This window comes from Hetaerina americana, unplaced genomic scaffold (assembly GCF_022747635.1).
Source record: "Hetaerina americana unplaced genomic scaffold, ioHetAmer1.1.p SCAF_54, whole genome shotgun sequence".
Classification (NCBI taxonomy): domain Eukaryota; kingdom Metazoa; phylum Arthropoda; class Insecta; order Odonata; family Calopterygidae; genus Hetaerina; species Hetaerina americana.
In genome coordinates this window covers 1,275,822-1,303,716 of record NW_027287139.1, presented here as the reverse complement: position 1 = coordinate 1,303,716, position 27,895 = coordinate 1,275,822, and the positions used below count along the sequence as shown (strand labels likewise).

Sequence of the window (27,895 nt, the reverse complement as noted above, 5' to 3'; positions counted from 1 at the left end):
GGTTAATAGAGGGTATGAACTGATGACATATTTGAAGACTGGCAGGGTTGTAGCTGACTGATTGTAAGTGCCCACATACAACTGTAGGTTGGCTTTAAAAACATATAGCTGACTAATTAATATATAAAGAGTTCTCATCTTACCTGCCATATTTTTGAAAAAAGAATTCATAATTAATTATTCTGAATTTTTGGGTTGAATTCCCTTAGTTCCACATTATAGTAAATCCTTGTTAACTGCAAGTTTCCAATGCCCACATAGTTCCAGCTATTAGGAGGCAAATTGATCCTCAAGTCAGGTCACAAATGTTGCTCATTCCATGGTATACACTCATAGCTTTTCCTATATGTTATTTTTAGAAAACTAATTTATGTATTTTTTATACTTAGAATTACTTAAAATCGCTAAAGTATAAAACTCATCCTCGAATTTGGCATGTTCCTAAAGTATCACATTTACTGTAAGCACTCCCTTGCCATCTAGGGGTTTCCATAACCACTGTTTTGAATGCCCTAATTCCACATCAATAATGAAAGACTATGTGCTGTATTTGTTAATTTTTGGGGAGCTTAGATGATCAAATTAATTAACTAGATTCCAACACAAAATCAAAATATCTGCGTGACTTCATAATAATCCTCCACTCTCAGGGCACATAATTTACAAAAATATATGATCATACCAACTTGAGTGGGAACTGCAGTGACCAACATTCTCGCAAGTTTGTCTGGCATTTGAAATTTGAAACAATTGAGAGGGTATAAGCTGTATAAGACTGATTTACTTCAGCTTTTTTAAGCACCTATCATTTCATAGATTTCCAGCATTGGCAACTCCCAAATACAACCAGGTTTGACAAACTCCCAGATTTTTGGCAGACACCTTTTATTCTGATCATCCAATAGAAAATTAAAATGAGCACACTTTGCACTCAATTAAACCCCAAAGGATGAAATAGCACCTTTTACATTATGCTTTGTTTGCCCTCAAGTGAACGCTAGGTTTTGGCAGAAGTGAATCTTGGTAATTATACCCTATTCATTTGTACTCATAAAGGTTCGATTTATCATGTAATGGCACAGTTAAAAAGTAACGGAGGACAACCTATGGGCAACATGTTTGAATAACAGAGAGAGAGAGAGAGGGATCTCCCCTTAATATAAACACGGAGAGAAAATACTAATCAGTGGTGTTTATGTTCTTTAAAATAATGATAAAAGTCACCAAATTAAAATCTCATGAAATTTTTCAGCGGTGCAAATATGATAAGAAACGCTTTGTTACCACACACCCGTGAGTGAAATACGCAAACCACTTTAGTCTCAAATGGAAATGCTTGGATAAAAAGACTCACTATTACTGCCCTAAGAGTCTCCACTTCTTTTTACTTACAATTTTTGGCGACAGTTGCTGGTTGGTCCAAGTTGATATCTAGAATAACACAACTGGTAGCTGGTCAATTACATATACCATTTCCAAAATAAATATTATCTTCAGTAAATTTCCACCCCAACCTAGACTACACACTGTGGCCAAAATAAGTTTAATGAAATCACAGAAATTTGCATATTAATATTCCATTAAGCAACATGTTTGGGATTTGACAAACTTGCGCCTATTTCAACTGAAAAGAGATCTAAGGATGGACGGAAGGGTGAACTGAAGGGAGGATAGTAGCATGAACTGCAGGGAGAACCACAGCATGGATTGGGGCATGCACCGAGGGATGCATTGATTGGTGAACAGTCGCATGGTGTATGTGGGTAGTTGCAAATTTCTGGCATATTCCAGATTTCACATGAACCATTAAAGATGCACTGTCAGTGAATGTGGTCAAACATGATTGGCAGGTCAATGCAATTTTGTGACACATGCCAGACTTCATATGGGCCACTAGACTAGAATTGTCCAGGAAACTGGTAGAGCAAGTGTGGCAGGTTACAGGAAGCTGCACAATGGAAATAGTCTGCTGGGCCGTTGACTGCGGCTGCTGCACTTGCAAAGGTGCAGTGGTAGGAGGGGTGGGCTGTTGATGCAGCTGCTCATGTTGCTGCAGTTGGTCAAGTTGCTGATGGTGGTCGATTTCCTCATGATGCCGTTCAATTTGCTCGTGATGCTGTTCAATTTGTTCATGATGCTGTTCAATTGGCTCATGATGTTGCTCAACCTGCTGCTCCATTTGCTGGTGCTGTTCGATTTGCTGGTGCTGTTCGATTTGCTGATCCATTTGCTGCTCAAGCTCCTGCAGCTGGGGAGAGACCTGAGGAAGTTTCTGGCAAGAACCTGACTTGACATGGGCAATAAGACTTGGATTGTCAGTAAATGTCCTTGAACAATTCTGGCATGAAATTATGTGCACGTTGGGGTTATATTTGGGGCACAAGCCGGACTTCTGGTGATTGATGAGACTGGGATTGTCTGGAAAACTTCTGGAACACTGGGGACAAGACGTTAGTTGAACTGGTGGCACTTTCAGGCAAGCCATAGATTTAGCATGCATGATGAGACTTGGGTTGTCCTGAAATGTCCGACCGCATGCCTGACAAGTTAGAGGTAACTTGGGGAGCTTATGACACACGCCTGCTTTCTGATGAGCTTGAAGGCTGGCATTGTCACAGAAATATCTCGAGCATCCATGGCATGTTAACGTTGTGGTGGGCTGACGATTTTCCATGTGCGTTCTTCTATGAGCTTTCAAATTCCAGAGGCGGTTAAATGTTTTTGAACATATGTCACAAGAGAATGGGCGCTCATTTGAATGAGTTCTTCGATGCTCATCTAGATGCTTTTTCTCCCTGGAAAATAAAAATGAGCTTACTAAAAATTTCATATGTGATCACATTACTAAATTATGCACAGTTTGTCCCGTAAACTGAAAAGGTTCTTTGGGCATTGTACTTGTGTGGAAGACATCTGGCCAAAAGATTTCATCAGTTAAGTTAAAAAAAATTAAAATTGACAGTATGTGATGACTATTTTAAGTTATTTTCAATTTCTGAGAGTCATCAAGAAAGAAAGAAAGGCAGTGCCCAAGGGCAGAAGGAGCTTTATCATGGGCAATAGATGTGCATAGGCAGGTGACATGTATTGTGGCCATTATGACATTGCTTTAGGGATTTGGAGACTGAGGAGTTTCTCTAAAATGTTTGTCATGGATAAAAGCCAAGCAATGGTACTTGGGAGTTGTTTGGAGGTTCCTTGGTCAAAGGTCCCCAGTTCATACCCCGGTCAGAGGTAAGTTTTTTCACTTGTGATTCTCGGAACCATTTTTAACACTTAAGTGACACAAGTAAATAATAAACATAAGGCACACAGAATAAAAGGAAACTATTATTTTCAGTGTCACTACCACCAGGCAGGAGAAAACAGTTTTTTCCTTCTTTTCAGTTAATTTTCCTTTTATTTTGCGTGCTTGTGTGGGCAAAGAGAGAAAATTGCCAGGGCAAGAATAGGTAGAAAAATGGGGTGGACAATAAATTGAGTAGTAGTAGTTTTTAAGGGAGGCGACCGACAGCTAAGGTCATTTGCGCCATAGGGGATGGACAGAAAAGGATGAAGGGTGGAGAGAAACCCGGCGTCGGCATTAGCCTACTCTTTACAAAAGGTGCCAAGGGGTCCGCAGTTTAACGTCCCATCCGACGGATGGCGTACTCACTCAAAGTGCCCTCCACAAAGCACCTCAAGTAGGGATCGAGATACCTCTGAAAAATATTCAACACCGCCGGGATTTGAACCCTCGCCCTCAGGGTGGGAAGCCAGTACGTTAGCCCCCACACCATCTCAATCCCCGGCAATAGATTAAAAGGCAGTAGGATGTTAAAGACTCTGATATAAGGGAGAATGTTTGGAATGGGTAGTAGAGGAAGGAAGAGAGAGATGATGCAGGGAAAAACGTACTCATTGAGGACTTTCCAAAACCTACCTTCAGAAGGCAGAATACCGTAATATAGCGGAATTGTAGGTATGGACCAATTTGCTACATTATGAAAGCTGGGAATTGTAACTTTTACATAAGCCAAATGAAATGACACAAGAGTTAACCCAAGTAAATAGATGTGCCTTTACTCTTCCAAATATAGCATCGATAAAGTCAATTGGATTACTTCATGGTAAGCATGTATTTAAGGTCAAATGAAAATTATTTGCCAGAATGGTTTTCTCCATGATGCAAATGACTGCATAAGTCAAGTCACCTATAAATTAAATTAAATTGATAGTTTTCCCCAAAAAGTGTTACTCATAAACTAAACTTAATTAGGTTAGAAAAATCATACATATGAAGTTTCATGAACACCTGGAGAAGTTTCTAATTACATGTGTTTACAGTATAAATATAATTACCTGAATGCTTGAGAACAAAGACCACATGGATATGGGAGCTCTCCAGAGTGTACCCGACGATGACGAATAAGATGAGATTTTTCCCTGAAAAAAAGTAATCAAAGTTTTGCAAATGGCATAACATACAGTTAGTTACCTAATACCTACCAGTTACAGACTAAAACCCAAATAGCATAGCGTACCATGGAGTAGTGAATACTCTGGTGAACTTCAAAAACTGTCGTATCTCATCTAAGAAATTAGATGACCTTTCCAAATCACATTTCTGAGCTAAGCGCAAGCATTCAGTGCCACAAAATAACTACATTTATAATTTATATATAGTATTCAAATACATTATTCCAAAATCCCAGCATCCAAAATATTCAATAACAAAAAATAGATGAACATTGGTAAAGGTTTGGTTAGTTACTACTAATTACTAATTAGATAAAATAATAAATGGAGCCCACAGCATTTATTTCTTTATTTATATACCCTGGAAGTGACTGCTAGGGTGTGTGGCAGGGGGGGAATACACACCTGAATAATTTTACCAGAACATGACCTAACCACGGTCGAACAATGTTATTGTAAACCCCTTTTCTTTTGTGGAAAAAATTACATCTTAAATCTATTCGTTCTATGTACACTTAATCTCTCTAATTTTACTAACATGATTTTTGTTTTTACACAATAGATCGATGAAGGTAATAATACATTTTCAATATCACTGCTTAAGAGACCTTCCAATTCATGCAAGAGCTTCAATCTATAATTTAACCTTCACTTCCCGAGTGATTCCCCAGTATAAACACTTGGTACGAAGGTGATTCAAAAGGTCGAAAAGTAAGGTCTCCTATTTTTTTTTCATGAAAAATCAAATTTATTCTCAACTTTGCGAGAGTGGGAAACAAGTGGTAGCTGCTTGGGGCAACGCCCGGGCTGTAAGGAGGGTGGTCGATGATATCCCAGCTGAATTCATTGAGTAGGGTGGTCGTTTGATGTGACACGTGCATGTTGGTGTGGACGTGCATTGTCATGATGCAAACACACTCCTTTGGTGAGACACCTTGTGGTAACCGAGGACCTTCGACACAATATTCTGCACGGAGAAGTAGCCACTCTCTTCACTAAGGACTTCCTTTATCTCATGAAGGGTAATTCACAGTTTATTGTGCACCATCTCGTCAATCAGAGCCACCGTTGATTCCGGCAAACTCTGCCGCCCCAACCGCTGCTCATCGTGGACGTTTTCCCGGTCATCAAAAAACTCCCTGCACCACTTACGCACATTTTTGATGTCCATACACTTCTCACTGTACACTTCCACTTAATGGCGATGAATTAATATCGGAGAAGTAGCTGTCAGTTGGCTTCGCGACGCAGCGGGAGAAAGGTACGACACTGGTATTAATAAGCTGGTTACAAGGATGCAAAAAGTGATTGATTGTCAAAGCGACTATGTAGAAAAATAGCTAAATGCTCAGCCTTTTCTACGATGTACACAAAGTTGAGAATAAATTTTATTTTTCATGAAAAAAAATAAGGGGACCTTACTTTTTGAATCGCCCCCATATAATGATTGGTTCCCCACCTATAAAGATGGATGCAGTTTGTTTTATACCAAATTGTTTCATTTTATGTACACTAGGAAAGTTCTACATGGCATTCTATGAGGACTTGAACTTTGCCCACATTCCATATATGGCCAATCTGAACTCCTTACAGTCACAAAATGACTACATATTTTGTTCCGAAAATTTACATTGTAGAGTTGAAATTCAAATTAAAACTTATTATTTATCCATTCATATAATGGTGGTCATTGAATTTTGATTAGATTGATTTTTGTTTGATTCTATTTCCTTTCTATGTACTAAGTTATCATCTACATCATCAAAGCTAGTAAGTATGTACAGTGAAACCTTGCTTAACGAGCACATCATATAATGAGAGAAAAATGAGATTGTAGAAAAATGACCTGCTTATAGAGCAACATTTCCCTTAACAAGGAGAGGGGAATTCCCAGATTGATTGTGCATCTGCCGCATCAGTTTGTGTTTAGCATTCATTCCACTATCATCTTAGTGTCACTTGAGACCACAAATTTTCCAAACTTTGTGTTCTGACATATTATTTGTGATTTTTTTGGGCAAAGTGTAATTACACTTGAAAAAATGTCACCGAAAAAGGTCGCAAGAAGACAGCCACGACACAAGGGAATAAAAATGACAGTAGACATGGAAATTGAAGTCATTGAAAAGCCAGAACAAAGTGTGGGCATGACTGATCTAGAATGCGCATACAATTGGTTAAGATCAATGTTTTGAGCTATCTTCAAGAACAAGGACAAGATTAAGGAGATATATTTCAAAGGAAGTGACAAAAATATCTATTCAATGGTTGTGTATTCTCAATTACATGTCAGTTGACAGGATAAAATTTTGTTGCTAATCATTTGCATAAATGAAAAGCAATTACAACACGACACTATTAACAAGAATATCATTTGTGGGAAAGCAAAAGTGAGCCACAAGCTCTGACACAAAGGCATCTTGTGAGAGAGAACTTCATTGGTAGCTTCAAGAAGCTCATAGATTCCGAGGGTTACCCACCATAACAGGTTTTTAATAGTGATTTCTTCTGGAAAAAGATAATGAAGCAAACTTGTAAAACAGAAGAGGAGAATGCTTTGTTCAGCCACAAGCCAGTGAAAGACTGTCTAATGCTGCTATTTTGTGCCAATGCAATCAGTGATTTGAAATTTGTATCACTGCTAAGTAATTATCCAGAAACTCAACAAGCCTTTAAGGAGTGTGAAATCCAGGATAGCAGGCTAAATGTGATGTGGAGGCCCAATAAAAATGCTTGAATGATATGTGACCTTTTTACTGACTGGATTGACGAAGTCCTGGGTCCTCAGTGAAAACATATTTGCTTGAGATAAATCTGCCACTCTATGTCTTGCTTGTCATGGACAATGCTCCTGCCCATCCTTCAGTCCTACGAGATGACCTCCTTGAGGAATTTAAATTCATCAAGATCCAGTTTCTGCCTCCCAACTCTACCATGTTATTCCGGCCTATGGACCAGCAGGCTATTCCTAGCTTTAAGAAGCTCTCCACTAAAGCATTCTTTGAACTTTGTTTTGCGATGACTGAAGGGACCAATCTGACCCCCAGAGAGTTTTGGAAACCACTTCCACAAGGCTGCCTGCCTCAAGATGATTGAAAAGGCACGGGAAGGGGTTGACCACTCCTGCTTAAAAGGAGCTTTGGCCGGAGAGTGTTGTCGAGGTTTGAGATAGTACCTGTGAAGCCTGTTGTCCACGAGATTGGTTCTTTGGACAAGATTATGGGGCTGGAGGTGGATAGCAGTGATTTAAATGAGCTTGTGGATGAGCACAGCCAAGAGCTAACTCGCAAAGAGCTTATGAATTGTTTCACAGCAAGAAGTTGCGGAGGAGAGTTTGTCAGAGGAGGAGAGGAGGCACTAGCGAAGTAACAACCTTCTGGTGCAATTAGAGAAATGCTGAAAGCATTGGAAACTTGCATCATACAATGAGAAGCATCACTCTAATAAGGCAGTGGCTATGTGCACTACAAATTTATTTCATGATAATCTTTTGCTGTATTTTCACAAAATTTTTAAGTGTCGGCAAAAACAAATTCCGCTAGACGGCTCTCTAGCAAAAAAATATTACATATATATCATAGATAATTAACTATTTCAATTTTTTGTTTTCTGCCAATTGAATTTGCATTCCTGGTTGGTTCATTCTGCGACTGAAGAAGACATGAATCATAATCCTTGAAAATGTATAAATAATTTTCTTTGACTTATTTCTTAAACCTAGTACACATACATTTTGGAATATTTTTTTCAGCATGGATTGCATTATCATATTTTAATTAAGTTTTGAGAGTGGTGCAATATATCCTTAGAAAAAAGGAGAGAACAATTTTTTTGGGAAATTATTTTATTTTTCAACATAATCTTCTTTCAGCTCTGTACATTTGTCTAAGTGTTTTTCCAATTTTTTTAAGCATCTAAAACGTAGGATTTTGGGAGTGCCTCAAAATAGGCATTTGTTTGATCGATTACTTCCTCGTAATACGTAAACCTTCGTCCGCCAAGCTATTTCTTCAAGTCCAGAAATAAGAAATAGTCACCGGGGGCCAAATCTGGTGAATATGGTGGATATTGTAATAATTGGAACTTTAATTCCATAGTTTTGGCCATTGCAACTGCACAGGTGTGCACCCGTGCATTGTCTTGATGAAAGAGAATCTTTTTCTTTTTCAGATGAGGATGCTTTTCCTTGATTTCTTTGCTCAGCCATTCCAATAATTATGCATAATACTTTCCTGTTATCATTGCTTCCTTTTTCAAGTAATCAATGCAGATGATTCCGTGAGAATCCCTAAAGACCGTGGCCATAACCTTACAGGCCAACTTGACCGTCTTCGCCTTCTTCGGAGCCTGGTTGCCCTCAAAAATCCACTGTTTTGACTGTTGCTTTGTCTCTGGAGTGTAGGGGTGTATCCATATTTCATAGACAGTTATATATCGATGCAGAAACTCATCAGAATTGCGACAGAGAAACGCCAAAACAACCTCAACAGTCGACCACACGATTGCCTTTATTCTCTGCAGTGAGTAAACGCAGCACCCATCTTGCCCACATTTTTTTCACGCCCAATTTTTCGTGCAAAATTGATGCTGCTGTACCTTGTGATAGCCTATGGCTTCTACTATTTCGTGCACTTTAAGCCGTCAATCACTTAAAATCATATTGTGGATTTTGTCAATCATTTCGGGGGTAGACACTTCCACAGGGCGTCCGGATCTGCATTCATCTTTTGTGGATGTGCAACCACGTTTAAACTTATTCACCCAATTGTAAATCGTTGCAAACACAGGAGCAGATGTGCCATGAACTTCATCCAACTCAGCTTTGATTTCTTTCGGCGTCAACCCTTTCAAATACAAGTGTTTAAATACTGCTCGAAACTCATTTTTATAGACAAATTAAAGTTGTTTACTTCAATCGATGACAACCATGAAACTAAAGAATGGATACAGCTGAAACTTTAACAGCTGACTAGTTAGGAGTGTTATTTAATGGAAAAAATTTATTTCTGATGCTACGAGGGCCATCTCTTGGATTTTCTAAGGACTTATTGTACCACCCTCGTATATGGTAAATATTGTTTAGTTAAAGGAGTGTTTTGCATTAAGTGTCAGATTCTGGAATGCATTATGCTTGTTAAGCAAGATTCCTCTATGCATCTCGTGCATTGTAAGTAGAAATGATGAACAGACTTTTAACTGACCATAATATGTATTTTCTTTGAGAAAATTTTATATCTTGTGAATGGGATGGGGCCATAATGTTGACTTGAAGTGACTTGATCATGAAACCAGTACTCCTCTACAGAATCAGAGGAAAGACTACTCTCTCAAGTATTATTTGAAAGAAAGGAAGATGGTCCTTTGGAAGGTTAGGCATGAGTTTGGATGCACACAAATATAGAGCTGAAAACTGCTATTTGAGAACTAGGGAGAGCAATTCTATTTTCATTGTCACTTGTCTGTTTTACTCTCACACATTGTCAAGTGCTCTATCTCTGAAACTTAATTTCCATGAAGATACATAATAACTATTCATCACTTTTAGAATAAGGGGATGATGAGATACCTCCCAGCATATAAATCTAAAAAAGAGTATGAGATTCAAACATTTTTATCAAAACAAAGGCAATAAATATTTGTGCATGTGATATCATCTCCCATTTCTCACATTTTTACACTTCAGGCAGAGAGCAGGTAGCATTCACATGCAGCAAACCAGAGCGGGGCGATTATGACTCCTTGTTAAACTTTAGTGGAGGGAGAGAGAGGGTAACTTGAGAGAGGAGACAGAAGGCAAGGGAGCAGACTCGTGGACCCACCCACAATTCATTTGGGTTCAAACAGTTCAGGGCTCAGGTGTAACTTTTATTTTCCTTTAACTATTGAAGTAAAATCAGCATTTCATAATACTCTAAACATCCAAAGTTAATGAGATACATAATATAGGAACATTTAACTTAAACTCTTATGCCCTGGAATGCCACTGCGTCAGATTTACAAATAATTTCAATGCAACAATTTCAGAGTGTAAAAATCATTTGCCTTGACTGGAATTCAATTAGCGGAAGACTATGTGAAAAGTTATTGCGGGGGAATCTCCGGCAGTTTCTTTAGAATTTTTCTAAGAAATAAATCCCTCCCCTACAGCCTGCTTAAATAATAATCGACATTTTACTTTTCTTCTTAAAAGAAAATTATTTGACAGATAAGGCAAGGATCAAAATTCAGAATGAAACTAACTTAAAATCTAGGAGAAATCAATGCGAAAGACCATAGATGACTAAGCACTTCCATGATGATGCTAACGGAACAAACCTAAATGCTTGTGAGCACACCTCACACCGGAATGGCAGTTCACCGGTATGGATGCGCTTGTGGCCCACCAGGTTCGACTGCTTGGAGAAGGACTTGTGGCACACTCCGCACACATACGGCCTCTCCCCCGTGTGAGTGCGCTTGTGAGCAATGAGGGTCGCACTTTGACGAAATGACTTGCCACAGTCATCACACTTGAAGGGCCGTTCATCCGTGTGTGAACGCAAATGCCGAGTTAGACTTTCTTTTATTGTGAAGCCCTTCTTACAGAAACCACAGATGTAGCTGCATGAAAAAGAAAATAGGAAATTGGTTTAGTTTTGCGCAACCCAAGGGAATGAGGCTCCTTAGCCTTATTTATGCATGCAATAAATCTTATGAGAGGGCCCAGGAGGAGTTGCCCTTATGTTCCCATCAGGATTCAATTGAAACAACCAGGGCACGGGAAATACTCGACAATGAGAGCATTAACCTGGGATGCCCTTCACTTATTTCCTTAAAAATAACTGCATTGAGACTCAGCCAACCAGTTAATTGAGATTCATCATTCCCATAATACCATGCAAGGGTGTCCTGTGATTGTAAACGGTGAACTGAAAAACAGTTCTCATTCGTACATACTACTGAGTCCATCAGATTTAAGCTCATTAATTACATAAGTGTTCCAAATTAAACTTCATTTTTTCCAGCCGAAATTCATTTTTCAATCAGCCATGTCAATTGCCTAGGGACCTCCAAAGGAACCCAAGTTTCTTTAGCCTGTTACATAGAATCCTTAAGTTCTGGTTTTGAAGGTTTCTTTTGCCAAGAAAGACTTTGCACAAAAATTCTACTTTGTTTCTTGACAATCAACAATAATACTGATTGTATGACTAAGCCAAAGCTTTGAAAGCAATTTTAGTCACTAAAATACAGATAGTATTTCATATAGACTAACTTCTTAACCTTCCACAGAGTTCCTTTCAATTATCCATGATAAAATCCAAGAATCAGAGAGGTTTGTTTATCTGTGTGAAACTAGGAGTTACCAAAAACAGCCCAAATTATATTGCGAACTGTGAACAATAGAATAGTTCTCTCTACACAAGGTAGAGCATCATGTGAAAGGTTAAACTTCTATGCTCTTGTAGTAGGCATAAAAAGAAGGGAAAACAAAAGATTGAAGAACCAATTATAAACAACAATTTAAAAAAATAACACATGATGTAGCAAATTAAGCTATATTGAAAATCAGCCACTATATTTCCTCAATTATTATTTTATATCCACATTTCCATCATCGTCATCCCGTAAAGAGGAAAATGTACCTGATTTCAATGAAAAAGTTAAATTAAAACCTGATCAAAAAAAACAATTGAATTCCTCAAATTATACAATGGCAATCTCAAGTGATGTAAACAGTGTATTTTTCATACAACATTGTACATCAATATAACCTCTCCAAACAAACAACGAAATTCTTACAATTCCATATTGCCACCCAATTGTTTTATCTGCGCATGAAAATGCTAAAAAAAATTGAATAGGCAATTTTGTAACGTGTTTGTTCCCTAATCTTTGGGGGGGCGCCCTTTCTGTTATAAGAATTTAGTAAAAAAAGAAAATCAATGCATATCTATGGCTATGAATGCATTGACCGTGGACTTATGCCCACAGGCCTGGGCCCATTAAATCAATAGAACTACAGTTTTCCAAATATATATGTGCATTGAAACATCTTTTTTTTCTCATAACCTTCCTTTCCTCTACACCCCTATCACATAATCTTACTAATCTATATTATCTACATTCTCTTATTAAAATCATTGCGGTGAGATACTTTGATCATTCTGTTTATTCAATGGTTGTGAGATCCAATATCTTTATTACTAACGAAAGGGAACATTGAGTCGGAATTATAATAGTGCTTTCACATTTCCTTTTAGCATTCTCCACGATGGCACATGCAACTTACATTAAGAGCAAATCAATATTATTGATTATTTTCCCCTTGATAACCTCCACCCATGGTTTTTCTATCAATTAATGCTGTGGCAATTTGTATCATGACTGCCTTGATTTAGTAAAGGAAACATGTTTTCATAAAATAAATAACTACACATAATATCATCAATAAAAGTGAAAACGCACTCATATTACATTCTTCACCAGCCATCTGTGTAGTCTGTCATAGTCTTTAGATAGTTTGATAATATATTAAATGAAGAGACTTTATGATTAAAGTATTCACTACTTGACTGTTAAAGTCACTTTTTTAACACCAATGTTCTGAAAAACCCCTAATCCGTTGTCACTAAGGTCCCGATGCCAAATTAAAGATATTCCAGTACAATTGTATTTGACCAAAGTTGGCAGGTAAACAAAATTACTCTGATGGATGGAAGGTCTTGTTTTTTAATAATATGATGACATTAGGAAAGGAGAAATATAGTTGTTTCATGGGTTGCAAACTTGGTTGAAACAAACTTGCTCACAATTTATAAACATTACAGGTTCAACTTACGGCTTTTCTCCGGTATGGGTCCGTATGTGTCGTGCCAAATCATACTTCGTAACATACGGTTTTGAGCAAATATCACAGCTAATGGTAGTTCCAGCAGCAAGCGCCGCTGAAAGACTCTTGGAAACTAATTTTCTTTTTCTTGGTCTTCCTCCACGTTTTCCCCTGGGTAACGGTGCTTCACCCGAGCGGACTACTCGACTCAGGCCAACCTAATGGCAAAGAAGCAGAAGAAAAAATCCTCATACAAGGGAGACTGATACTTAGTTCAGCATAACATGACTTCACTAATGACATGTATCAGAGCCATGCCCCTTTTGTTTTAGCATGGTATTAGTTTGACAATATGACTCATATGACCTTTGGAAGTATATGAGACATGTTCAGAAAGTAAGTGTACTGTGACCTTCACGGGCTGTGGTATTTTGTCTTTGAGGGTTGCCAACACAGTGGTAGAGGGGGATCTTTTGACTAGAGTGAGCATCGCAGAAACACGGTAGTACATTAATTCTTGTTGTAGTGTCCACCTGCGTGAAATATGTCTTTTAGAAATCCTGCCAAGTGTGAGCCACATGTTGTGATCCACTTCCTACTCACGGAAGGAATAACACATGCCGAAATTTTTTTGCAAATCGAAATGGTTTACGGCGATGGTGTTATGAACAGAACGAGTGTATTTCTGAGAAGTAGGGAGTTTAGTGGAGGCAGAACAAAGGTTCATGCCGAAAAGAGGAGTGGAGGACCTTCCATTTTGAATGATGAATTGGTGCAAAAAATCAAGTTAACTTTTCATGAAGATTGCCGACTGACAGTGAATGAAATTTCTGTGATGTTTCCACAACTCTCCGGAACTCTCTCACGCAAGAAACTTACAGAAACACTGGGATACTGGAAACTGTGCACAAGATGGGTCTTAAAACAGCTGACAGAGCAGCACAAGGTCATCGTTTTGGGTCAAGAGTGCCCGTGAGTTTCTTGAGCAACTCAAATTGGAAGGTGAGCATTTTCTGAGCTCTATTGTGATTGGCGATGAAATATGGGTGGCTCATTATATGCCTGAGATAAAAAGACAGTCATCAAAGTGGTGTCACACCAACAGCCATCTGCCAAAAAATTCAAAACCACAATTTTGGGAGAGAAAATTATGGCCTCAGTGTTTTGGGACCGAAAAGGCATAATTTTGGTTAAATTTCTGCCTCATCAGGAGATGACCAATGCACAACGATATTGAAAGACCCTAAAACAAACTCCAAAGGAGCATTTAATACAAAAGGAGGGGAAAGCTGACAAGAGGTGTGTGTTTGTTGTTTGGCACGGTACACCCGTCCTCACGCAGCCTCAGCCACCAAGGCAATCTTGGACTCATTTGGTTGGGATGTTCTGAACCACCCCTTGTATTCCCTGACTTGGCACCTTCAGAATATGATGTTTCCCCCTCCCTGAAGGCACACATGGGTGGAATTAAATTGTCAACCGACAAGCAGATACAGAAAGTGGTTCTGAAGTGGGGGAAGAAGCTGGCAGGAGAGTTCTTCGAGGAGGGCATAAAGAAGCTTGTGCCAGGGCTTACCATATTTATTGAATGGGATGGCGATTACGTGGAAAAAAGTCAACAAGTGTATCAACCCTGTAATTTTTTTTTAAATACACTCTAAAAAAATACAAAAATCTAGTAAACTTCCTTTCTCAACATACCTTGTACAACACCCATCTCCACTAATGCTTTGAAAGCATACAGAGGGTGTTGCCATGGATATTCTAAGATTTCTTGAAATAAATGAGATTTGGAGTGGTAAAAACTGGTTATGTACTCTTCAGGTTCACTTAGTAATCTATACATAAAAAAACTGTTCTTACAAAAATTCTTTGGACGAAATGTCATTCTGACAAAGCTACATCCATGGTCCCAGCCGAAAAGGTGAGCTAAAAGCACTGTAAATATACTAAAATCATGAACCTTACCCTCAGTTCAAATGAATAAAATACAATAATTTTTGTGATCCAGGTAAAAAATATTGGCCTACATTTGTAATTTGAACCACAATGTAAGATTTCTGGATTTCACCATTACTTCATTTCATAACTCCTGAAATCTCAATCATTTACTCATTAAAACTATGGTATTGCATTTGTACCACAGATAGCAAAAAGTATGGCAGGGGGAAGAGTTTCTTCAACTTTGCCATCAAAGCCACTGCTTCTGGGCATGGCTCAAAAAATGTCCAAGGGAATTGGCAAATACATAAGAATATGACCTACACAATCACCAAAGTGAGATTGTATTCCGTCAGAATCAAATATGAAATATTGATGTATAAGGCCCATCAGTTCTTCACAAAGTGTGCTGGAAAATCTTTCCCGAACACTATTTGGATTAGTGGCTTCCATTACAAATTCTTGGGGTTGAAAGGTACTCCTTTCAGCAAAGACATCTCTGTCCCAAAAACCATTTACCAAGAGTGCTTGAGAACTTAGCAGCATTCCCATAAAAGTAAAGGAACTCATGAGGGCATCAGCTTCTCCCACTAAAGTCAAGGGTCGTAGGGTATTATAGCCAGAGGCATACATTTTCAATATAGACACAAATACCACTTTTGAAATGGTGATAAGAGGGAAAATTCGTTTTTTATAAGATAAATACGAGTAAAGTTTCTCTTAAATCCTTTCCAATTAGTAGAAATGTATTGAGTTCTGAGTAGCAATAGCTTAATTGCCAATCAATGGGGTCGGAAATTATGCATTTTTTTAAAATGCAAAGTGAAGACCACTAACACTTAAGTTCAGAGTCCTCCTCAAGAGTAAGCCACAGGGAGAAGCACATCAAAAAGTTTCAGAAATCTACAACCGCCCAGTTTATTTCAAACCACAACTCAATGAGACAAATGATGGCCTAAGATGCCTGCAGTTCAGACATTGAAACAACCACACCGCAGTCTTGCCCCAATTGCATGAACAAGCAGGGAATCACCACCACACCAAAGAGGATACAACATATCTGCACGCTACCAACAGGAGGAAACATAGAATTTATGTATCTCACCTGTATTGCAATAGATCTGGTTCCTTCAGGACGGGCACTTATGTCTACAAACACAGTGCCAACTTCCTCATTCTCCAAGGACACTCTTGAGGTAGTAAAGGAGGTTTGGTGCTCAAATCGCTGCATTATAGGCACCACTTTTCTTAATCCTTTCCCACGCGTGCGTCTCCGTTTGCCGGGAGTATTCTCATCCGACTGCCCACCATCAGCTGCCTCCAGATTCGGCGCTTCTGCTTCATCTCCACATTCCTTGAACATAGACACACCTCATAGCAGTCAAAGTTTGAGCAACCATACATGACAGTATGCTTGAGAAGCTAGAAAATTAAAATTTTATAAAACATACTTTCTATAAAAATCAGTTATCTCTTTGAAGAGCTCTGAAATATCAAGGCATTAATCATTTGAATAATTATCAGAATATAAAACCTTAATCTCCAAGTGCAGAGAGTAAATCAGCAAGGGATTTATTTGCAAGCTGAATGCTTTATGATCCTTGAATATCAAGAGACTCGCAAGGAAAATCATTCTTAAAAATTAATAGAAGGTAAAGTGCACAATTGTTTAGTACAAATACTCACCTTCTACCAGGGCAGCAGCAAAGGAAAAGAAAGTTTTAGGTGTCGCTTTCAGAGTCATACAAATCAAAAGCCTAAATGAAGGCATGCCTGCAACTACTACTAAATACCTTTACAGTCAGAAAATGCCGATTAATACTTTGTTGGTGACACTTATTATAATGCTCATGGTCAACACATATTAGTGGAGATATAGACTTCACTGGCACTAAAAGTGATGATTAATGCATTTCAATGTAAAGATGTTCCTCACCTCACCCTGAGGTGCAGCCTTACGCTGATGACAATTTCCCTTATCACCCTTTTCTCCACCTTTCACCAATTCCACTTCCACCTATAATTATAAATGAAAGGTGGAGGTCTACAGAGCCAAGGTAGCCAAACACAAAGTTATTCTTGACGTTTGGCTTTGCGATATGATTTCATTTCTCAAGTTCTTCAGATTTACATTGCAACAAATTAAAAAATGTCCACATTTATTGAGGATTAAACTAGTAAGGGAATCCGTATCCATTTTATAGATTAGTGATGTAAAAAAATGTAAGCACATTTCATTATGATAAAAATACACCACTTTTTTGCACCATATGCTACATTCTTTGTACGCATTTCGGACTAATGCTAAATATATATATATATATATATATAATATATATATAATATATATATTATAATATATATATATATATATATATATATAATATATATATATATATATAAAACTTTTTGAAAGTCTCACGGACGTGAATAATAATGTATAACACTTAGCACTAGTGGACACAGACAAAAACACAGAAACACAAAAAAAGAGACTCACTATTTTTCAAATTTTCGGTGGTCGTTGCCACCTTTATCAAGGAAGAGAGGGACAGAACTGAAGGGAATACGAGGGCTGGAGCGATGGATGGAAGGGGAAGGTGGGGAGGGAATTCCGAAGGGACGGGTTTGGAGGGGCAGCGTTAGAAGGGTGGGGAAAATGTAGAAGGTGATGGGGGTGGAAGGGGGATGAAAATATAATTAGAGCAGGGTAATTAGTGCCTAATATTGATTCCTGGCCAGTTCCAGGACTCCAAAAGCCAGATGAAGGATTGCTCTAGTGTTTTCAGTTTCAGAGGAGGATCAGAGGGTGGGAGGGATGCTATGATGGATACACTATAGCATTTATCAAAGGGAGTGTTGTGTTTGGAGGCGTGTTTGGGGATAGGGAGCATATCAATTAAGGAAGAGTTTTTGCATGAGGCTCGGTGGTTGTTGATTCTGATATTGAGGGGTGTGGTGGTTTGCCCAATGTAATAGGCAGGGCAAAGTTGGCACTTCAGAAGGTACACTACATTGCTAGAAGTGCAAGTGGAGGAGGGAATTGGTGGGAGAGAGTTAAAAAGCGGGTGGGAGAGGGATGGGATTTTGGTTTTGAAAATAGGGCGTGCTTTACATCTGGGTTTATTGCATGGCGTTGGAGTGGTTTTAGGACGGGTTGGGGATTTAAGGAGTGGATTTGTTGATTTGAGGAGATCGGATAGGTTGGCGGGGCGTTTGAAAGTAACTGAGGGGCATTTGGGAAAAAGGTTGGTGGTGGCATTATGATTTTTTAGGATAGGGTAGAGGTCTTTCAGGATTGATCGTATAGATTCTAAGCGATCTATACGATCTATAAGTGTTAAGCTAAGTGTTATACATTATATATATATATATATATATGTGTTCGTCCTTTATACGTGTTCCTATCCCTTTTCCTTATATATGTTTCTGTGTATATATGAGTATATACTACCTTGATCAAAAATTTCCCGGAATTTATTCAGAAAATTAAAAATACAAGTTTATTCATCTAAATCTATATTGTCCCCTTCAAAGTAATCCCCATCGACTGCAACACACTTATGCCAGCGCTTGATCCAATCCTCGAAACATTTTTTATATTCGGTTTTCGGTATGTCCATCAGTGCTTCCTGCGATTTTTCCATTACTTCCTCTCGGCTGCTAAAACGCGTTCCCCGTAATGGTTTTTTAACTCGATTGAACAGAAAGAAGTCACAGGGAGCCAAATCAGGTGAATTCGGTGGCTGTTGGATGGTATTTGTTGCATTTTTCGTCAAAAAATTACGAATAATGATAGCACTGTGCGATGGTGCGTTATCATGGTGCAAAATCCACGCGTTTTCTACCCACATTTCTGGTCTCTTTCGGCGAATTGCTTCACGCAAACGTCTCATAACGCCCAAATAATACTCTTTGTTTACTGTCTGGCCTTCTGGCAAAAATTCATGATGCACTACACCGTTGTAATCCATGAAAACCGTCAGCATTGCCTTCTTTTTTGACTGAAAACGACGTGGTTTTTTTGGTCTCGGCTCATTTGGTGAACGCCATTCACTTGCCTGATGTCTGGATTGCGTGTCGTACTCATAAACCCACGTCTCGTCTCCAGTAATGATCCTTTTGATGAATGTGGGATCGGATTCAGCCTCGCAAATCATGTCTTTTGCGACGTCAACACGGTCTCTTTTTTGCATGAAATTGAGGTCTTTTGGCACCAACTTTGCTGCTACACGACGGAAACCCAAATCATTAACCACAATGTCTTGGGCGGATCCATAGGCAATGTTCAAGTCCTCCGCTATTTCTCTGATGGTTAATTTGCGGTTATTGACCAACATTTCTTTTACTTTATCAATTTTTTCACCGACTTTCGATGTCGATGGTCTGCCACTGCGTTCATCATCTTCGATTGACTCACGACCACTTCTGAACCGCTCGTGCCACTGGTAAACGACCGTTTTTTTTTAGAGAATCGTTGCCGAAACACTTTTCCAACATTTCCAACGTCCGTGCGCCACTAAATCCGTTTTTTACGCAAAATTTAATACAAGTTCGTTGTTGCAAATTTAAATCCATTTCTGCAATTGTAAAAAATCGCCAACACACACACAGATAGATGTACTCTTGGCTACGTAACTTTTGCAAATGTCAAGTTATGACACTAAGATTTAAAGGGAATATCAACAACAGATGTACCAATTTAACAAAAAAAACAGAACTCAAATCGGAACGATGGGAGCGCCACACGGTGGTTATTCCGGGAACTTTTTGATCAAGGTAGTATATATATAATATATATAATATATATTATATATATATATATATATATATATATATATATATAATATATAATATATTATATATATATATATTATATATATATTATATATATATATATATATATATATATGTATATGTGTATAACCTGTGACCCTTGAAATGGCAGATGAGGACGTTACTCTGCCACCACCTGGCCGCCTCCGGGGTGTAGATTATATTTAATAAATATATAATAAATATAATATATATCATAATATAATATATATATATATATATATATATATATATATATATATATATATATATATACATATATATATATATATATATACATATATATATATATATATATATATATATATATATATATATATATACATATATATATATATATATATATATATATATATATATATATATACATATATATATATATATATATATATATACATATATATATATATATATATATATATATATATATATATATACATATATATATATATATATATATATATATATATATATATATATATATATATATAAACCATAAACACAGTTATCAACCCGAAGGTCGGTTTGGTAGGTGATGGTAGAGTTCACCCAGTACTAAGCCCGACGGTGTGTGAAATTCACACATCAGGGTATGGGGGCCAGTTCCTTTCCCTGTGCCAATCATAGTTTCCCAGGAAGATCTGGTACCCAAAAAATCACATAGCTTGGGTGGAGCTGCAGGTGCCCAGAGTGCCTTGCCTGGGAATCGAACCCGGGACCCTCCGGTCAGCAGTCCAGCGCTCTATCCCCTGGATTACAGTGACCCACATATATATATATATGCACAAGGCAATGTCATTATTTTGAATTAACAAAACAATGCCCTTTTAGGAATTATGGTGGATACTTAGGCCATAGCTTTCAAAGACCTTCATGCATGGAAAATCCCTTAGCCACAATATTAGTTTTCCGAAAAGATTAAACCATACGAATCAGCTCCCGGCTTCTTAATACAGAAAAAAACATCACCACTTGCTGCAATGAATCTGGACAGCATCAATGGACACTGGTAAAAAAATCTACCAAACCAAGGGATTTACAACATATTTTTGATAACATTATTGACAGCAACAAATGGTCAAATGAATTCTTGGATGAACAAAATAACAATGCATCTATTGTTATAGACATGCAGAGGCTAAAAAAATGAATGTTGACAAGGCACAACAGGGTTTTCTCAAATAATTAAATAATGTATCTCAGCAAAATAGTATCATTTATCTAGAATGATGATTACCAGACCAGGTTTTGATGCACAATTTTTCAAACATAGAATGTGTCTAATTGGTGGTCTTACATCAACTACGTATAAAATGACTTGGTTAGGTTTTGAATGAACGCAGATCAACCATAGCTATAGATTTAAGCCTCACCTAACCCAAAAACAACATGGCACTGTCCTTTCTTCAATCCTGCATACTGCCTACCTTCCTTCATCCCATTAAACGCGCCTATTCTTGTCCTCCTCCTACCTTCGAGCCAACTCCCAATGTCCGAGTCTTCTTCACATTCCACCACCAGTCAAAATGCGCAACGTCCACCTTTCCTGCCTCCTCTTGATTTTGCCCATTTGGACTCTCTCATCCCCTTCCATGCCCAGTACTGCCTTGTTTCCTTCTCTTCTGTCCATTTTACTTTTTCCATTCTTCTCCACACTCACATCTCTCAAGAGTCTCCATCTGCGTCTCTCATCTGGTCTCAACAACCATCTTTCAGCACTGAACAAATTATACTCCATATCTAAATTTTCACTAGTCTTTTCTTAACATCCATACTCAAGGTCTCCATGATCAACTCTGAACGTCTGCTGAAGCTTCTTTGCCTGACACCATGTCTTTATGTCACTACAACGTTTACTACCTTCATTCAAAACACTTCCAAGATAGGTTAACCTGCTCACCTGCTCTAGAATGTTAAAATTCTACCCCTTCCAAATTACCCAACTAATTACTTGATAGGGGTAGAATGTTCAGGGAATGGAGGAAGGGTGGAAAGAAACCGGGCATCAGGTTTAACCTACTAATTAATTAAAGAATTCTGAAATTAAAGAAAACCTAAGAATTCTGACTGATACAGTATCTGTAAGGTCTGCTAAGTGCTAAAAGCCATTTAAATAAGTAAATATAGTTTCTTCCACCAATCCTTAATTTGGCATTTTATGTAAAATCAAATAATCCTAGTTTGTATTATGAAGATGATGAAAAAAGTAGTGAAACCAACCTTCACAAGTGCCTCTTGTAATAGTCTTTCATCTTCTTCCAATACGACAGGTTCTGTTCGGGTTTCTGTGGTGCTAGTTGGCCTAGATATTGCCTCTGTGGCAGCAATATTCTTAGGCTCTGAAGTGGTACATTCTGTTGGTGCCTCTGTAGTGGATATGGCATTTTCACTTATACTGCTTGTTGGTGGTTCTTCAGCAGGGACAGCAATTATCTCATTCTGGACCTCAGATGAACCTTGAGTTTTGACGACAACTTTTTCCTCATATGGTTCCGAAATATCCTAAGGTAGTGAAAATTACATTTTTAATTTAAGATATCTTCCAAACCTTAAGTGAGTTCTTTGTAGCAAAAAATAGCTTTTGCAAATGAAATGCTTAAAGAAATGTACCATATTCAAATATATCTATCAGGTAATAATTTACTAAGTTTTTTGGAAAAATTGATTTAATACATTACCATATTTTCGAGCCTTTAATGAGATTAGGCTATAGCGCACATCAATATCCAACATGACCGTTGATAAAATGTAAATTAATCTCTTTATAACACTTTCAATTGTATCTTTATGCCCAGTTTTTAAAGGAATTCTGGCTTGGTGCAAAACCTAATCAAGCAAGTCCCTCAGGGTTCTAGAAGTGAAAGGTTTTGTTGAGTTGGTCACAAGTTTTACAACCATTTAAGCCATTAAGTCATCACCATGAGTTTTTCATGAATATTTAAGAAGCCAATTACTCCTTTGTGGGTTTTATGTTACCAGATATGGGTTTCCAAAAGGATGTAACTGACAATGGACTTTCCTCCCATGCTGAGTAGTGACAACCCCTAATTTTGTAATATTTTAACTTTCCGATACGTGGGAAACATTGATAACTTTTCATTAGTTCCAATGAGACACCATTCAATGATTCCAGAGGAGATTGTCTATTGCCACAATCCTAATTGACACCATCAATAATCTTAAATACAATGAAGAATGCTTTTCCAATCACTACCAGTTGAAGTGGGAGAGAGACCAACTAACAAATTATCAATGTTTCAATATTTATTTTTCAAATACAGCGAACATCCTACATTTAGATGTAATACTGCATTAAATACGGTTAAATTTAGTGTATACTATGCTGAAGGCTTCGAGGTACCAGTTGATTGGACAGGGCTTTCAATCGACTGGGTAAAATTCAGTTAACTCTATCAAATCATAACTTGGAACGATAAAAATGAGTAAACGCCGGGTGGTTCAATAACCACCGCTTCATTGCATACCACCTGATTTCTGTATTATAAACGTCGACTGTTGTTAACATTCTATCCCAATTATAAAAGTTTATCCACATGTTAATCTTTCTCTACAGGATTGTCGACATACATTTATTACCATAAGATTCTCCATAAACATATTTGGTTTACCTTATTAAAACTACAACAATTATACAAATGCTGTTTCCTGTGAGTCTTACCTTATATGGATCTTCCACTATATTAATGCTATTACGTAGCCTGAGTTGCGACTCATGACACATTTTTTTAAAATTGAAGTAGTAATTTATTTTTTCCACACAGTAGGAACAAATTCGATCAGGAAATCCATCAGCTTGAGAGACCTTGGGAATTATAGATAAAATTAACATTATTTTTTCAGGATTTGACGTACATTCCGTTCGCAAGCTCTCTTTCATTGAACAAATGATTTAGGTATATACTGACAACATTAAAATAGAGATGTTTTACGCATATTCTTTACACTAATGATGTACAAGCGATACGTATCTCAGATGAAACAAATCAAAACATCCGCCACGACCGCGTATACAATAACATCATGCGAATGAATGTCACGAGAAGATGAAACTTACCATGACACCAACGCAATCTTTTACAAGTTCAGCTAAATCCAAGGAATCGATTAAGTAATCCTTGTCGAAAAGACATCTGTAATTGTAATCTTCCCCCAAACACAGCCGGCAAATACTTCGATCAGGGTCAGACACCCAAGCGGACGCCATTGTGACAATATACAATTTTTCGTGTATTATGACACAGAATATACGAATACTAAGACACTATCGTTCCTCTACACAATCAGCAGATGCCACAACCAAGTATCTGTGAGCACAGTCATTTCTCACGTTCTCCTCAAATCGGAATTTAAATACTCTTCCCGGGGTTGATTGCAAAAAAGGGGGAAATATTGGGGAAAGGTTAGCTAGCTTGGTGGATTTGTTCGATTCCTTCAGTAGCCAGTTTCATCGCAGAAAGGAAGTTACAAAAACGTGTGCTTAGGTCAGGATTGTAATTCTCGTAATATATTCATCTGAATTCATTCACAATAAAATATTCACTAGCAACAATGCTAATGTAAAGTTCACAAGGCTTCGATCGCGCAAGCACAAAATTCCTAATAGATCGCACATCTATTCCTTTGAGAGGTAGCGCCTTCCGCGGCTTACATGCGAATTAAGAGCTCATCGGAGAAGTTGGAAGCATTCCGAGAATTCCGACGAGAGAGGGTTCAAGACGCACTGCCATGTATCACTTAAGATTTGTTGTGTCCTGTTAAGATATGAAGTTTTTGTTATTTTTCTTAGCTCGTTGAAGGAAAGGATCAATTTAACAAATTATATTTGTTGTCGTTTCCGAATATTTGATCATAAATAGACCCATTAACTTAGTCTTTTACCTGCACCCCTTATTATTGCGATTTCCGAGGGTTCGTCACTTTTTCGTGACTATGGATCAATAGTTAACCGTTGCATACATGATCGTGGTTCATCGGGAAAATTCGATTTGAATCAGGGGAAAATTGTAGTGGCGAAAAAGTAAATTATTAGTTGTGGGCCGCGGCTCTTCGGAAAGCTTTTAATCTAGGTTAATCGTGCGCACATCGCTTATTTTTAGATAACCATGTTAATAGCTGCTCAGTTTCATCCATCCCAAATGAAGGGATCTCATTCACGTGATGCATTATTGCGCATGGGACATTTAAATATCGTATTAAGTGTCTAATTAATTCGGATGACAATGATTACCAGAGGATAGATGAAATTGTATTTGAGGGAGAAAGGAAACCCGATGCAGAGCTTAACTGTACCCTATAAAATATTTGAACACATTAAACTTAACATAGTAATCAACCCGAAGGTCGGTTTGGTGGGTGATGATAGAGTTCACCCAGTACTAAGCTCGACGGCATGTGAAATTCACACATCAGGGTAGGAGGGGAAATTCCTCTCTGTGATGGAAAGGAACTGGCTCCTGTGCCGGTTATGGTTTCCCAGGAAGACCTGGTACCCGAAAAATCACATAGGGCGGGTGGAGAGCTGGGGGTGCCAAGAGAGGGGAACCCGGGCCCTCTGGTCAGTAGTCCAACGGTCTACCCCTGGAGTACCGCGACGAAGGACTTGTAGGGTAGATTGCTGGATTGTGTTTTGTTGGGAGTCACAAAATATTTGGTACATACAGGTATATATATATATATATATATATATATATATATATATATATATATATATATATATATATATATATATATATATATATATATATATATATATATATATATATATATATATATAATTAAGAGCCTTATCCCTCCCAGAAGAGCACAATCCAACATCTTACTCTACAACAAGCCCCCTTCATCAACATATACTTCCTTCCTACCTTCAATCCGTCCAACGTCCCTGTCCTATTCCTGCCCTTCCTCGTTTTCCTAACATTCTCCCCTCTATTACAGTCTTCAATATTCCATTGCCAATCAATATGCTTTGCTTCCATCTCTTTCCTTTTGATTTATAATGCCTAGTACTTCTTCGTTTATTTCCTTTCTGTCCACTTGACCTTCTCCATTCTACTTTGCATCCGAATTTCGAAACTTCAAATGTACGGTCATGATCTTGACTGAAATGCCAACATTTCCGCGTCGTACAACACAAAACCAGAAATTTAACGGAAATACATAGTAACTAAATATTAATAAAGGCTTATTTTTTATGTCACATGCTTTGTGTGTGCTCGCCCGTGTCATGCACCTTAGCCTTAGCCGGCTGTAATCCTGTGGATAGAATGTGAGGGTGACCAGCGGCGTCACCCGGAATTAAACCCTGGCCTTCCAGTCGGTAGCTCAGACGCCTATCTACGAGACCTCAGTACCCCGAAATTGCGAAATTATTTCGAAAGTAATCACACATCAATGTTGGCAGCGCTGAAAATGTATCCAGCAACTTTCTCAGCAGGACATAGAATCATAGCCACCAACATTAAACATTTGAACTGAATGGATTGACGATGTAAATCAATTATTAGAAATGTAAAAGAAAACTCGAACATAAGGACAAAATCTTGATTGCCTGGAAATCTAAAAAGAGAAAGAAAACCTTTTCCAAGAGGCGTTTTAAACCAATGGTATATTTGTATATTAAAGTTTTGGAAATTCTTGGGACCATTCAGACATTCATATTATTAACTCTTTCTGTATGCATCTCCTTTTAATTTGCTTTTATCTGGCCCAAAGTTAAACTTAAAATGTTCTTCTTTGCTGAAAGATATCTCAAGGTCGTTAATAATAAAACATTTAATTATGAAGAAAAGGTGACAGAAATATAAATTACCAAGTTACAGGAGTGTACTACAGTAATCCCATTCTTCGACGAACTTGGCACCGCAACAGCTTAGTCCTTAGACCATCAAATACTTACCGGTAGAATCACCATAGTAAAAATGATAATAGTAATTGGTCACAGGCTATTTTTTGCATGGTGTCAAATCGAAGGACTGTAATTATAGTCCTCAATTTTCAATAAAATTTTCATACTAAAGAAAAGTTTAACATATTGTGGGAGCGCGTCCTATAGGATTGGCCTGAAGGTCAAAAAGGTTAAAATCTTCTCCCTTGTTGATTTCTCTTACAGCTTGATAAGAATGAAAGCCGGTGGGGAATTAATAAAATTAGTTAAATTCACGGGTGGTCAATTCTTAAAAGACCAGTCAGCCAAAAGATTATAATCCTCGCCGAGCGTATTAAAAAATCATCGTGATTGGTTTGGGATAGTAATTATGTATACAAGATAATGCGATTCTTGAAAAATAGAATGGCTACGGAAAATTGAAACGGATCCATGTTATGTGGATCTTCCACATAATTGCAAAAGAGACATCGTTCCAATGTATGCAAGAGCTTCAATCTATAATTTAACCTTCGCTTCGTGAGTGATTCCCAGCCTAGCTGCTCTAATAACTTTGATAAGCCACTCAGTTTATCATAACAGCGATTTACATAATTATCTCCTCTACGCTGCACGCGATCCAATTCGGAAATCAATCGAACTTCGTCAGGATCCCATGATACACTAGCAGCATATTCTAAATTAGTCCTAACTAATGCCAGATAACATTGCTCTTCAAACCTTCTCGACACATCTCCCAAATACTCTTCCCACCAATCCTAATTTTTTGTTAGCTTGCCTCCCCGCATATGTTTCACCCAGGAGAGGTCATGAGTGAGGGTAACGCCTTAGAAGTGTTTAATTGAGCCTGCACAATCCATTTCGGTGCTCCCGATGTAGTAGGCGCTCAAAAGGGAATTGCTCTTTTTCCAAAAATTCATCAATACGCACTTTTTTAAAGCTTAAGT

At 37.9% G+C, this 27,895-nt stretch overlaps 1 protein-coding gene across 1 annotated transcript; it reads right to left on the bottom strand.

Annotated features, from left to right (window-relative positions):
- Nucleotides 1–448: 448 nt before the first annotated feature.
- LOC139694756 (zinc finger protein 271-like) lies at nt 449–24,566 on the bottom strand. Its single transcript, XM_071593262.1, has 8 exons — nt 24,120–24,566; nt 23,724–23,867; nt 22,265–22,546; nt 16,314–16,562; nt 13,277–13,485; nt 10,774–11,058; nt 4,342–4,425; nt 449–2,795 (listed from the first exon to the last, which is right to left on the bottom strand). The coding sequence occupies exons 1-8, from the start codon at nt 24,267–24,269 to the stop codon at nt 1,637–1,639; spliced, it is 2,562 nt and encodes an 853-aa protein (XP_071449363.1). The 5' UTR covers nt 24,270–24,566; the 3' UTR covers nt 449–1,636.
- Between the last annotated feature and the right edge of the window lie 3,329 nt (nt 24,567–27,895).

Coding starts and splice junctions, on each gene's coding strand:
- LOC139694756 (XM_071593262.1), bottom strand. CDS start 24,269: ATGGCGTCCGCTTGGGTGTCTGACCCTGATCGAAGTATTTGCCGGCTG. Junction 13,486..16,313: donor CCAGATCTATTGCAATACAG/GTGAGATACATA, acceptor CTTTGCCATTAG/GTTGGCCTGAGTCGAGTAGT. Junction 11,059..13,276: donor ACCCATACCGGAGAAAAGCC/GTAAGTTGAACC, acceptor TTTTTCATGCAG/CTACATCTGTGGTTTCTGTA.